General features: G+C 41.6%; 2 protein-coding genes across 2 annotated transcripts in view; one reads left to right on the top strand and one right to left on the bottom strand.

Moving 5' to 3' along the window:
- CRLF3 (cytokine receptor like factor 3) overlaps window positions 1-12,699 on the bottom strand; it is a 37,333-nt gene that overhangs the window by 11,070 nt on the left and 13,564 nt on the right. The window contains exons 3-6 of the mRNA XM_019927079.3: window positions 9,617-9,704; window positions 8,530-8,707; window positions 7,179-7,401; window positions 6,356-6,488 (exon numbers count right to left, since the gene is read on the bottom strand). Coding sequence (XP_019782638.1) covers window positions 6,356-6,488; window positions 7,179-7,401; window positions 8,530-8,707; window positions 9,617-9,704 — 622 coding nt within the window. The remainder of the gene's footprint in view (window positions 1-6,355; window positions 6,489-7,178; window positions 7,402-8,529; window positions 8,708-9,616; window positions 9,705-12,699) is intronic.
- LOC101319376 (small ribosomal subunit protein eS27-like) lies at window positions 4,562-4,893 on the top strand. The gene has a single exon (XM_004331718.4). The coding sequence runs from the start codon at window positions 4,605-4,607 to the stop codon at window positions 4,857-4,859; it is 255 nt and encodes an 84-aa protein (XP_004331766.2). The 5' UTR covers window positions 4,562-4,604; the 3' UTR covers window positions 4,860-4,893.

Consider the following 12,699-nt stretch of genomic DNA (forward strand, 5'->3'; position numbering starts at 1 on the left):
AGAAAAACCATATGATTATCTTAATAGATATATAAAAATAATTTGACAAAATTAAACATCCATTTATAGATAAAACTCTCAGCAAACTAAGAATAGAAGGGGACTTCCTTAACCTTATAGAGGGTGTCTACAAAAGAACCCTACAGCTAGCATCATACTTAACGTGAAAGACTGAATATATTCCTGCTAAGATCTGGAATAAGACAAGGATGTCTGCTTTCAACACTGCTACTCAAAATTATACTTCCTAGCCAGTGTAACAAGACAAGAAAAAAATTGCAAAACACTGGTGGAAGCCATTTTTTAAAAAACTAAATGAAGATGGCAATTCCCTGGAAGTCCAATGGTTAGGACTCAGTGCTTTCACTGCTGCGGGCCTGGGTTTGATCCCTGGTTGCGGAACCAAGATCCCACATGCCACTCAGTGTGGACAGAAAAAAAAAAAAAAAAACTAAGTGAAGGGTGACTTTCAGATTTACAGCTCTACAGCCTGTCCTCCATTGCTATAGGAAGGTCCTGCCTTATAATATGGCTCTTCTGTGAAGCCACATCTCCTCTGACACTCAAAAACGTAATCTGGTTCAAAAGAGCTTCTATTGCCAGACCTCAGTTCTCTTCAAAGGCTGCTTATAAACTACTCTCCACTGTCACCAAGGGACACAGTCCTTGCTTCCTAAGATGATGCACTGTGACTCCCCTGGACATTTTTCCCACCTTTTCTCTCTGCTTCCTCAAGAACACTCAAGCACTGTTCAGTCTTGGCCCCGTTTATAGTCTTAGGGTGGAGTCTTCTCCTTGTGGGACTGAATATTTGGAGATTTCTGAGACTGGCCAGCAAACTCATGATTTCCAGGCTAGTTGTGTCTTAGGGGGCCTTTACAGCTAATTTGGAATTTGAGTTTTCTGTATTTCTTAGTTCTGTTGAAAAAGTACTTATGGGTCCCTACCCCCCACCTCTTTATTTCTCCAAAAAGTTTCCAGTAGTGGAAAAATTCAGAACTATGGTGCTACTATGCATCTATTGGTCCCCAAAGATCCAATCTCTCTTTTGAACCCACTCTAATCAAGCTTCCCTCCACCACAGCTCCCCTGAAACTGTTCATGTCAGGGTCACCAATCCACGTCCACGCTGCAAACCCAAAGGCCAATTCTCAGTCCTTTTCTAATCTGTTGGGTCAGCAACATTTGACATAATTGACCGCTACTTCCTCTTGGAAACACTTCCTTTGCTTGGCTTCAGGACACCACGTCCTCCCACTTTTCCCGTCTACCTCACTTGCTGCTACTCCTCAGAATCCTTTGCTGGTTCTTTCCTCCCCAAAAGCTAAATGTGAAGAGTTCCCCAGTGTCCTCTCCCTACACTCATTCCCTGGCTAATCTCATGCAGTCTCACGGCTCTAAACACACATCTATATGTTAAAAACTCTCAAATTAATATCTACAGCCTGGTCTTTTCCACTGAACTCCCGATTTGTATATCTGACTGTCTCTACCCCCCATTTTCACTTATATGTCTAATAAGGAACTCAAATTAATTTGTGAAAGAACTGATATTCACCCATAAATAGGCTCCTTATAAGGCCTTACCTACCTCAGTAAATGACAATTCTACCCTAAGTTACTTAGTCCAAAAACCCTGAGGTTACACTTGACTCCTTTCTCATACCTCACAACCAACCTGTCAATAAATCCCATCAGTTCTTCCTTCAAAATAAATCCAGATTCTGACCACTTATCATTACCTCAACTGCTCCATCCTGGTCCAAGCCACCATTAGCCATCACCAAGATTAATACTGGAATGCTGAATACAGCCTTCCCTTCATTTCTGGTAATATTTTTGCTCCTCCTCTCCAGCCTCCTAAATGGTCTCCTTCCAGCCTGTACCGCTGTACAGACTATTTTCCACCCAGCAGCCAAAATGACTTATAAAACATATGTCATATCACATCATTCATTTGCTCAATGTCCTCCAATGGCCTTCCAACTCACTCTAAGTCCAAGCAGAGTCCTACAGGGCTAGACTGCTAGGATTTGCATCTCAGCATTACTATGAAGAATCTGTACAACCTCAGGCAGGTGGTCTAATCTTTTTACATCTCAGTTTCCTCATCTATAAAATGTGTCTACCTCCTGAGCATGTAATGAGGATTTACAGACATTAACTCAATACTTAAGAAGTAACACACAGTAGGGTTCGACAAAGGGGAGCTGGCTGTTATTATTTTGTAGCCTAGCTCAACTCGTGAATTCATGAAAAGTCAAATGCAGAGCATGACTCCCAAGACAATGAAATGTGAACCTGACTTGGTTTTACTTGGTGAAGACTTTTGTTGGAAAAAGGAAAAAAGAAAAAGACCTCTGTATGTGGTATCAAATGCCCTCCTTATAAATGGGCACAAGTGAGCTCCCAAGGGGCAAGTCTTTGAGAAATTGAAAAAGAAATAAATATACATAGCCTGTCCACAAGAATGTCGTACTTTTCTGGGGCTCTGACTATACTCCCATCTCTATAAAACCAATTCACACTCATTACTTCCCGTTCTTTATATTTTTTTCTCCTCCGTATCTTTGGTTCTTGCTTCGTTTCTCTACCTGAACTTTCCTTTTCAGCCCTACCTGAGATAAAGCCTTCACCAACCCCTCATCTAGAAGTAACTCTTCCTTCTTCTGTATTCCACAGCAGTCAGGATCTTTCTTATACTTTATAATTTATAAACTGCCTATTCTGTGGTTAGATAAGATTCTAGTTTTTTCTTTTTCTTAAACTTTGCATTCCCAACAATACCAAGTACTGTAAGTACCATCTGAATGGAATAGGGTTGTATGAAACAATCAGCATCATTCACAAAGACCACAGGCGAGCAGAACTGTCCTTACATTTTAGAAAAGCAGTTTAAGACAGAAGGATATGGACAGGGAAAAAAAGTCTACGGAATATTCCTTAGGTTATCTGGGAGGAATAGCTATTATATGTGAACATCCCAAAGCAGACATGTCTCCCTGACTTCATGTAATCCTCCCTCTACAAACAAACTAAAAGCTAGGGTTTAATACGATATCACTTACATGTGGAATCTAAAATACGGTACAAATGAGCCTATCTACAAAACAGAAACAGACTCATAGACAGAGAGAAAAATATGGTTTAAAAAACAGTAAGAATGGGAAATCTTAGAAGCAAGGGAAAGCAGGAATGTTCAAGACAGGAAATCAGAGAGAGGCCTGGAAGGAGGGGGTTGCTAGCAGACCCGGGCACCACATGAGACTGGGCTCTAGAGACTGTTAAAAGCCGGCCAGTAACAGGTTCCTTTGGTGTCAGCAGTTCTAAGGATTCCAGAAACTTCAGCAGGGATCGACTGGGCTGAGCAACAGGGCAGGGCTGCAGGAGTATAATCTCCCTTCTGACTATGAGGCCCTCAAAAAGCTGAATAAAGTTTACCTTGATTCAAGCAGGCCTATCTGCCCCCAACCCCATGCGTGAAGGTGCCCCATACAAACACTCTATTCACATCCTCTGCCTTAACTGCCAATGCCTGAAATTCCTTTAAACAAGGAGAGAAAACATTTTCAATCCACATTCAAAGGAAAAATGACAACAATGCAACAGTCTGGCTAAGATAATACTGAGCTTAAATAAGTTTCAGTTAATCACCCTACCAAGGGGGACCCCTTTGGAGGAGGAGGGAGGAACTAATGGTTTACTGAGGCCGACTAAGTGTTGTACTGTCCACAGACAGTACGTGGGTTTAAATCAATGTGTGTAATTTCCAATGTTGTAATCTATATACATTTATTGAATGACTTAAGAAACAAACCTAAGTAGATCATCTATCGGACCTTCCCCTGTGTTCACAGAGGGAGAAGCTAAAAGTAAAAAGAGCATCAGATCACCATCACCCAGGGATAAAAATCATAGAAGAGAGAAAAGGAAAAGAGCTGAGGACACAGTAGCGGAGAAACTATACATTTCCACACTAACTCAAATCATGTTTACTCTCCCATGAAAAAAGAAAAATGAGAAGCAATACAGACCAGTGGTTAAAATTACTGGAGCCAGACTGGGTTTAAATCCTAGCTTTGCCACTTACCAGTTATGTGACACTGGGTAAATGACTTCACTTCTCTGTGCCTCAGTATCTTCATCCCTAAAATGGGTAACTACACCTATTTCATTGGGTTATTGTGAGAATCAAATGAGTTAATATAAGTAAAGTGCTTAGAACAGTACCACAGTAAATGCAATTTAAATATTAACTGCAATTTGTAATACTATGAGTATTATTCTTACTATGATCTGAGGTATCTGGCCTGAATCTGTTAACTCAGGAAGTCCTATCATTATACAGAAGTACCCTGTTCTCAGCAGCCTCACTAATGGGAGTATTTCTATAAACAAGGGACATCAGCAGAGAAGAGGTTTGTTAGTACAGAAAACTCCTGATTACCTGGGGAATAATTAAATAGCTGTTAGGTACCAGACTCCTCATTCCTCTGCTAGTTTTTTCTGGTTAATAAGTTATTCTTTTTTCATAACGTGAGGGGTGAGAGGAGGTGTCAAAAGTGAGACAAGGTTTCTGATGGTGACGACCTCCTCACGAGAACATGCCTCTCGCAAAGGTTCTCCTTCATCCCTCTCCAGAAGAGGAGAAGAGGAAACACAAGAAGAAGCGCCTGGTGCAGAGCCCCAATTCCTATTTCATGGATGTGAGATGCCCAGGATACTATAAAATCACCACCGTCTTTAGCCATGCACAAACAGTAGTTTTGTGTGTTGGCTGCTCTACCGTCCTCTGCCAGCCTACAGGAGGAAAAGCAAGGCTTACAGAAGGGTGCTCCCTCAGATGGAAGCAGCACTAAAAGCCCCGGGAATCAAGATGAATGGGAAAACATCCCAATAAACACATTTTGGATACGTCCAAAAAAAAAGAGACAAATGGGATTTCCCTGGTGGCACAGTGGTTAAGAATACGCCTGCCAACGCAGAGGACATGGGTTCAATCCCTGGTCCGGGAAGATCCCACATGCAGCAGAGCAACTAAGTCCGTGCACCACAACTACTGAGCCTGCACTCTAGAGCACACGAGCCACAACTACCGAGCCCACGTGCTGCAACTACTGAAGCCTGCGCACCTAGAGTCCATACTCCTCAACAAGAGAAGCCACGGCAATGAGAAGCGCACGCACCACAACGAAGAGTAGCCCCTGCAGGCCACAACTAGAGAAAGCCCATGCACAGCAATGAAGACCCAACACAGCCAAAATTAAAATAAATAAATTTATTTTTTAAAAAAATGAGGGCTTTCCTGGTGGCGCAGTGGTTGAGAGTCCTCCTGCCGATGCAGGGGACACGGGTTCGTGCCCCGGTCCGGGAAGATCCCACATGCCGCGGAGCGGCTGGGCCCATAAGCCATGGCCGCTGAGCCTGTGTGTCCGGAGCCTGTGCTCCGCAACGGGAGAGGCCACAACAGTGAGAGGCCTGCGTACCACCAAAAAAAAAAAAAAAAAAAAAAGAGAGACAAAGCATAAACTAGTGCATTCTGATCATGCTGCCAGTTCAAATGACTTGGCTGGTGGAGAACATGGCAACACTAGCTTAGATAAAACTTTCAGATACACTCCATGCCTTATACAACAAGGGACTGACCCAAGAGGAACTTGGAACAAGCATTCACAATAAAATCCTATGATCTCACAACTTAAAACTTAGAGGAGAGTTTGCTACACTGAGGTGTGTATGGTGAACATCAGACAAGCTTCACTTTCCTAAATCAAAGTTTGGGCTTTGGTTTTTAGGAAAAGCTATTTAGAAATAGGACCACAGAGAATATATCTCAGACAACATGAAAACAAGAAAAAGGAAATTTTTCTAATACAGGAAGAAATGGATGAAGAAATAGAAAATTAATTGGCGGCAGGAGAGGCACGCTTTCAATTTTATTTTATAGAGACTATATATATAGTGTGTTTACTCTGATAGGTTGTCTCTCACAGATACTTGCTCTTATTGATTCACAAAGAAAAAAAAATTGGGGACCTCTGAACGCTTAAGACTGATTTTTGAGAGGTATTCTATTTACCAAGAAGAAAGAAGACGTAAACACAGTGAACACACACTATTTATCAGGCAGAAGCAAGGCATTTTATACCCATTATCTCAGTTCATGCTCATAATAACCCTGTGAATACATACGAGAAAAGCGAAGCAAAGAGAAACAAGTAAATTGCTCCAAAGTAACACTACCTAGAAATGACAGAATAAACTCAGGACTGTTTTGATCCGAAGCTCATGGATGCTCTGTGTACTTCACTTACTGCCTAAGGCATGACAGACAGATCTTTTAATATCCACTTGCCTGAATGTTAATGTCTGCCCACAGAAGTAAGTGGGAGCGCTGGAGTAGAGAACACCGGACGATTCAGCATCATTCCGAAGCGCTATGTTTCTTCGACTGCTCAGACTGTACCCCTCAAAGCCAGCTGTCCACTCTTTTTAAAAAGCAAAGATATTGTAAATTGTTAGAATCTTTTGGGGAATATCTTCAACACAGGCACATTGAATAAAACTTGGAAGTGGAAGATGCTACTTAGGGTTCATGGGCAAGTTCAATGAAAGGAAAAATTCAGTGACAGGGTGTCATGGTCAATCCTACAAATCACAAGAAAGATTTTAGTCTCTTCCTATACATTTTTGGCAAGGAAGATCAAATAAGTGTTATCTCTTACCTAATAAAATCATGTTTGAGCTTATTCCAACCTGATTAAGAAGTAATTAACCAAGTCTAAATCTTTTTTTTTTTCTAAATCCTTAAAAAAAGTTATATAGGAGAGGTCAATTTTGGATTGTAAGACTTCTAAGAAAAAGCCTCTATCAAGATATACGTTGAAGGTTTGGGTCGAATGTTGCAGTCTTCTAATGCAATATTTAAACTCTTTCGTTTTAGGATGCTTATAATCCTGCCTGGCACTATTCGGGGACTCTGAAGATAAGAACGAATGAAAAGTTCTCAAAATTCACATGAAGCAATTTGAGCAGGAAGTAAAAGACATATTCCATGTTATTCTCCATCAATTCAGGGTTTATCCTTAGGAAAAAGGGCTGTCAGTGTGCTGCCTTTAGCACAGGATACGTGTACTCATACACAGTTAAGCTTCAGGAGTGAGAAGGCAACAGCATACCATGAGGCACCAGCGTGGAATGACCTATCTGGGGAACACTCCAAGGACTCCACTCCTGTCGGCCATCTCCTCGGGCGCAGACTCTGAACTGATAATCAACATTGGGGTCTATGTGCAATACTATGAATTCAGTTTCAGAGCCTACATACACGTCCTCAAAATGACTGGAAGTACATTTACGGAACTGGAGCCTGTAATCTTGGGCGGTAAAGTCGTCATCCACCTGAGGAGAAAGGCTTTACGTTAGGTAAACGTCAGAGAATAACTTCTCTCAGCATCACTACTTAGGAACTTTGAATGGGGGCATTTGGGGCCAAGCATACAGGTCCACATGCTGAATACGGGTTCTTCTCAGGAAGGTCAGAGGAAACGTGCCATTATTATTTCCCTTGTTTTCCTTATTGAACCATGTGTTTTATAACCCCAGTCTGATATGAAAAAAATGTGCTTCCTCTGAAGCAATGGCATGACTTCTAAACAATTAATGCCAAAGATAAGACATTCAAAATTCAAAGACAAGTATCCCAAAACTACATTATTCATATAACCAAGAGAGAGCTAATATCTGAAATATATAAAGGACTCCTTAAAATTAATAGAAGACAGGGCTTCCCTGGTGGCACAGTGGTTAAGAATCCACATGCCGATGCAGGGGACATGGGTTCGTGCCCCGGTCCAGGAAGATCCCACATGCCACAGAGCGGCTAGGCCCGTGAGCCATGGCCACTGAGCCTGTGCTCCGCAATGGGAGAGGCCACAACAGTGAGAGGCCCACATACCGCAAAAAAACAAAAAACAAAAAAAAAAGAAAATAGTTTCCAGAAGCTGACCACCCACCTCTGAATGATGTTATCTGTCAACAGCCAAGACATCATGACTCATCTGGACATGGTTTTTATCTAAAATATGGTAATTCACACGCATAATATGATTGAATATACAAAATTCTTGGCAATGCTAAGAGTGTGAAAAAACCATACTTTAAAACTTTATTTCAGAGGTATTAGTTCAGTGTTGAACAGAAAAATATCCAACACCCAATATTCACTATCACCTTCTGACTTTTCTAATTCTGAACGATCCTCAAGTCACCAAGAGTTAAGTTTGGGAAATATGTGATGGGAAACATTTCGATACAGAGATTTTATAAAGTACCTTCAAAAGTGTTTATCCCAACTGGAAGAGCTACCTCAGTTCAGGTTCCCTGTGACCTTAGTTGTAAAGCAAAGGGCACTTTTGTTCATGCAGAGAAGAAGACATTCAAAGGCAACTAATAAAAAAAAAATCGTAAAGGCCCCCAACTCTCAAATCCATAATGCTGAAGCCATTTCTACAATCCTGAATTACGTACCTTACACCATCGTACGATGATGCCTCCGGGTTTCTCTATCAATTCTTCTATCTGTACTGGTGGGCGAGACGCTACCGTTCCATGCTTGAAAATATGGTCTTTCACTATGTTAAGAATTGAGTCATCCAACTGAGCAGATAAGCAAGGCACATCAACCAGTAAAGGCACCTCTGGTAAGCTGAGGAAACAAAGCTCATGTGTTTATAAGGCTTTTAACTGAGAGTTAAAAATACAAGGAAGTATAGCCTTGAAAAACTGCAAATCACTATGCTGTACACCTGAAACGTATACAACACTGTAAATCAACTATATCTCAATTTTTTAAAAAATAACAAGGAATATTTTATTTACTTATTTTTGGCCGTGCTGCACAGCTTGTGGGATCTTAGTTCTCAGACCAGCGATCAAACCCAGGCCCTCAGCAGTGAAGGCATGGAGTCCTAACCGCTGGACCGCCACGCAATTCCCCAACAAAAAATACTGTAGATCAGTCACATACTGTAACGGTGCAGAAGCCCCCAGTAAATAATGCTAATGGCAGTGGGGGTTTTGCAAGACATTACATTAAAATTCTCTTCCCAAATAAATGAAAGGAACGAGAGAAAATGGGTAGGATCACAATTGTTAAGTTTATAGCAAAAGATCTGGTTTACTGAGCTATGACGCAGGTTTGTTTGTTTTAATTGAAGTGTAGTTGATTTACACTGTTGTGTTCGTTCCTGCTGTACAGCAAAGTGATTCAGTTATACATATATACATTCTTTTTTATATTCTTTTCCCTTATGGTTTATCACAGGATATTGAATATAGTTCCCTGTGCTATACAGTAGGACTTCGTTGTTTGAGCTATGACTTTGTTCAGATTTTTTTAAATTAACAGTTCTCTTACACATTAGGATTGTAGAAAATCGGTAGTAATTCTATACCAGAGATTACAATCACAACTATTTCATACTAGTAATACTGGTAATGGGCAGTGAAAACTTGAGAAACACATTTTCTATATCCCTGAATCCGAATTTTTAACAGGCGAAAAGAAAAAAAGAAAAGCGGACAGCTTAAGCCCAAGAGACACTAACACTTTTACCTGTCCAACTGGATGTGTGAGGCCTTTTTGGTAAAGCTCCACAGTTTTTCATTCTGTTCTCCTACACCACCCAGAATGGCGATCTCACCTACAATCAGGAATAAGAGAACTAGTACAGGGAAAAATGGTCACGTTATAAACTAATCAACACAACCCGTGTCTAAGTGGGTCTCTGGTTCTCTTGAAAACAATTCTTAAGTGATGTCACAAATTCCCCAAAAGTAAACGTAGAAACTATTTTAGGGACTTCCCTGGTGGCGCAGTGGTTAAGAATCCACCTGCCAATGCAGGGGACACGGGTTCAAGCCCCTGCCTGGGAAGATCCCACATGCCGTGGAGCAACTAAGCCTGTGCGCCACAACTACTGAGCCTGCGTGCCACAACTACTGTGCCCGCACACCTAGAGCCCGTGCTCCACAACAAAGAGAAGCCACTGCAATGAGGCCCACGCACCACAACGAAGAGTAGCCCTTGCTCGTCGCAACTAGAGAAAGCCCGCGTGCAGCAATGAAGACCCAATGCAGCCAAAAATAAACAAACAAATAAATAAATAAATAAATAAGAAACTATTTTAGAAACGACTTTAAGGTTAAACGCAAGAGGAAGGGGGTACACAATGACAACATTCTGCCAGAGATGAAAGATTCTGCTCTACAAATGGAAACTTGGTTTGTCAACCAATTTTATGCAAGGCATAAGTCCCAGGGACCTCTTCCCATCTCCCCTACAGAATCTTTATCAACTCCAATAGGAGTCAGTGCAAATATTATCCTGACACAAGCAATAGGGTGAAGGGTCATATAAAGGAAATATTATATAAAGTCATAAGAAAATGATCAACATCTCTGTCCTTCCACAGCCCTAAAGAACACTACTAGAACTGTTTCCCATCTCAGTATACCCTAGAGTTAAAGTGTTTTGAGACCATATGACATGACCTTCCCCCCTTACCAAAAGGAAAACAGACACACTGAACACTGCCTCAAAATCCTAAAAATTTCATAAATAAGTTTTTAATCCCTCGGGAAGGGAGGGGAAGAAAAAGTTTGAAATTTAAAACATTTCTGAAGTATTTAAAAAAAAAATCAGATGCTGCAACAAGCATGTATGTGCCTCAAAGGATTTATTTTCTAAAATAAAAACATTGGTCAAGCCTCGTGGTGATTGGTATACACTCCTGACCTGTGCTGAACTGCTGCTGAGTTTGTTTCCAAATGCTAAGCGCCCAGGGAAAGACATTCTGAAGTCCTGCTAAAAATAATTTTCTCAAAGGCACTGTTATTGTCAGTGGCAAATAAACACTTCTCCTTGAAGATAAGACAAAAATGTAATTAGTGTGTAAAGATAACATTAGTACTATATTCTAAGTGGGACCAAAACGGGGACTAACTTCCAGCTGAAGTGACAGAGCTGGGAGCCAGCCACGCACTTTTCATCCTATGCCACTCACAGCACTCATCAAAGAACCGATGGTATTCAGTCTCCTTCCCTGGATCCTTTTTCCTCAACGCCCTTTTAAATACTGACGTCCCTCAGAGTCCCACCTTCTGTAGCCTTCTCTTCTCATATTGTACACTATCTCTTGATGATTTTACTTATTCCCATGGATTCAGAGGTAACATACACACCATTCACTGCCATATTGACATCTCAAGGTATGATCTCTCTCCTAAGCATCACACCCACATTCCCAACTCCTGGCATCTCCGGCACCTTGAACTAACATACCCCAAACCAACTGTCTAACTACCCACCCTCCCCCTTCATGTTCTGTGTCAGTCAACGGCACAATTCACCGGTCGTCTAAAATCACGCTGGGTTGGGTCATCCTAAATTCTTCTCTTTCTCCTCCATCCTATAACCAGGCAATCACCAATAATCAACACTTATGGCTCAGTAAGATCACCATCAATTCTATCTCCAAAATATCTTTTTTTTAATTTTATATTTATTTATTCATTCAGTCATTCATTCATTCATTTTTGGCTTTGTTGCTGCGCATGGGCTTTCTCTAGTTGAGGTGAATGAGGGGCTACTCTTCATTGCAGTGCACAGGCTTCTCACTGCGGTGGCTTCTCTTGTTGCAGAGCATGGGTTCTAGGTGCATGGGCTTCAGAAGCTGTGGTGTGTGGGCTCTGTAGTTGTGGCTCATGGGCTCTAGAGCGCAGGCTCAGTAGTTGTGGCGCACGGGCTTCATTGCTCTGCGGCATGTGGGATCTTCCCGGACCAGGGATGGAACCCATGTCCCCTGCAGTGGCAGGCAGATTCTTAACCACTGCGCCACCAGGGAAGTCCCTCCGAAAAATCTTAAAACCAGCTCTGCTTCATCTTCACCTGTCACCGTCTCCCATTGCTGCCTATCTGACTGCTGCCACAACTTCCTCATCGGCCACTTTTACTTCCTTACAACCTCTAACACAGTCTCCAAACTGTGGGCAGTGTCGTTTTTAAAAAATGCAAATCTGACTGTGTAACTCTGCTGCCTAAAATACTGCATTCAATATCTCCCAGATATGCCATTCACTTTACTCTTGACGTTACTTCTGCTTCCAATCGTGCTGTGACCTCCTTTTCTTCCTTTGTCTGCTTGATGAATTTCTTCAAGCCTCGGTGGAACTCCTCCTATAGAAAGCCATCCTACACTCTTCCAGAGGTAAGCGTTTCCCCTTCTGTGCTCCCGTGAGGTCTTAGATCTCTCTCATCGTGTGTGCTTCTCTCACTGGGCTGTGAACCCCAAAGGGCAGAACTTATTACCTTTTTATTTAATGTACCTGACAAAGACCTACAGGAGGGAAGGAGGGGAGGTAGGTAGATGTGGAGACAGGAAGGCAGCAAGGCAAGAACCGAGCATGATTTAACCAAAATAACTGACTAAAGTTAGGGATATAACCAGTGCAATTTCAGGAGTAAACACCAATCCTACTCGTTAATCTCTAAAAAGAATGATGGCATTAAATCCTATAGACCATTGACACTCCGAAAAATATGTGAACAGACTCAAAATGACCGTAAAATCACTGTGTTAACAGAACCATGAAAAAAATCCTTATTTTGTAAATGATTATAATTTACTCCGTATTTTG

This window comes from Tursiops truncatus, chromosome 20 (assembly GCF_011762595.2).
Source record: "Tursiops truncatus isolate mTurTru1 chromosome 20, mTurTru1.mat.Y, whole genome shotgun sequence".
Taxonomy (NCBI): Eukaryota; Metazoa; Chordata; class Mammalia; order Artiodactyla; family Delphinidae; genus Tursiops; species Tursiops truncatus.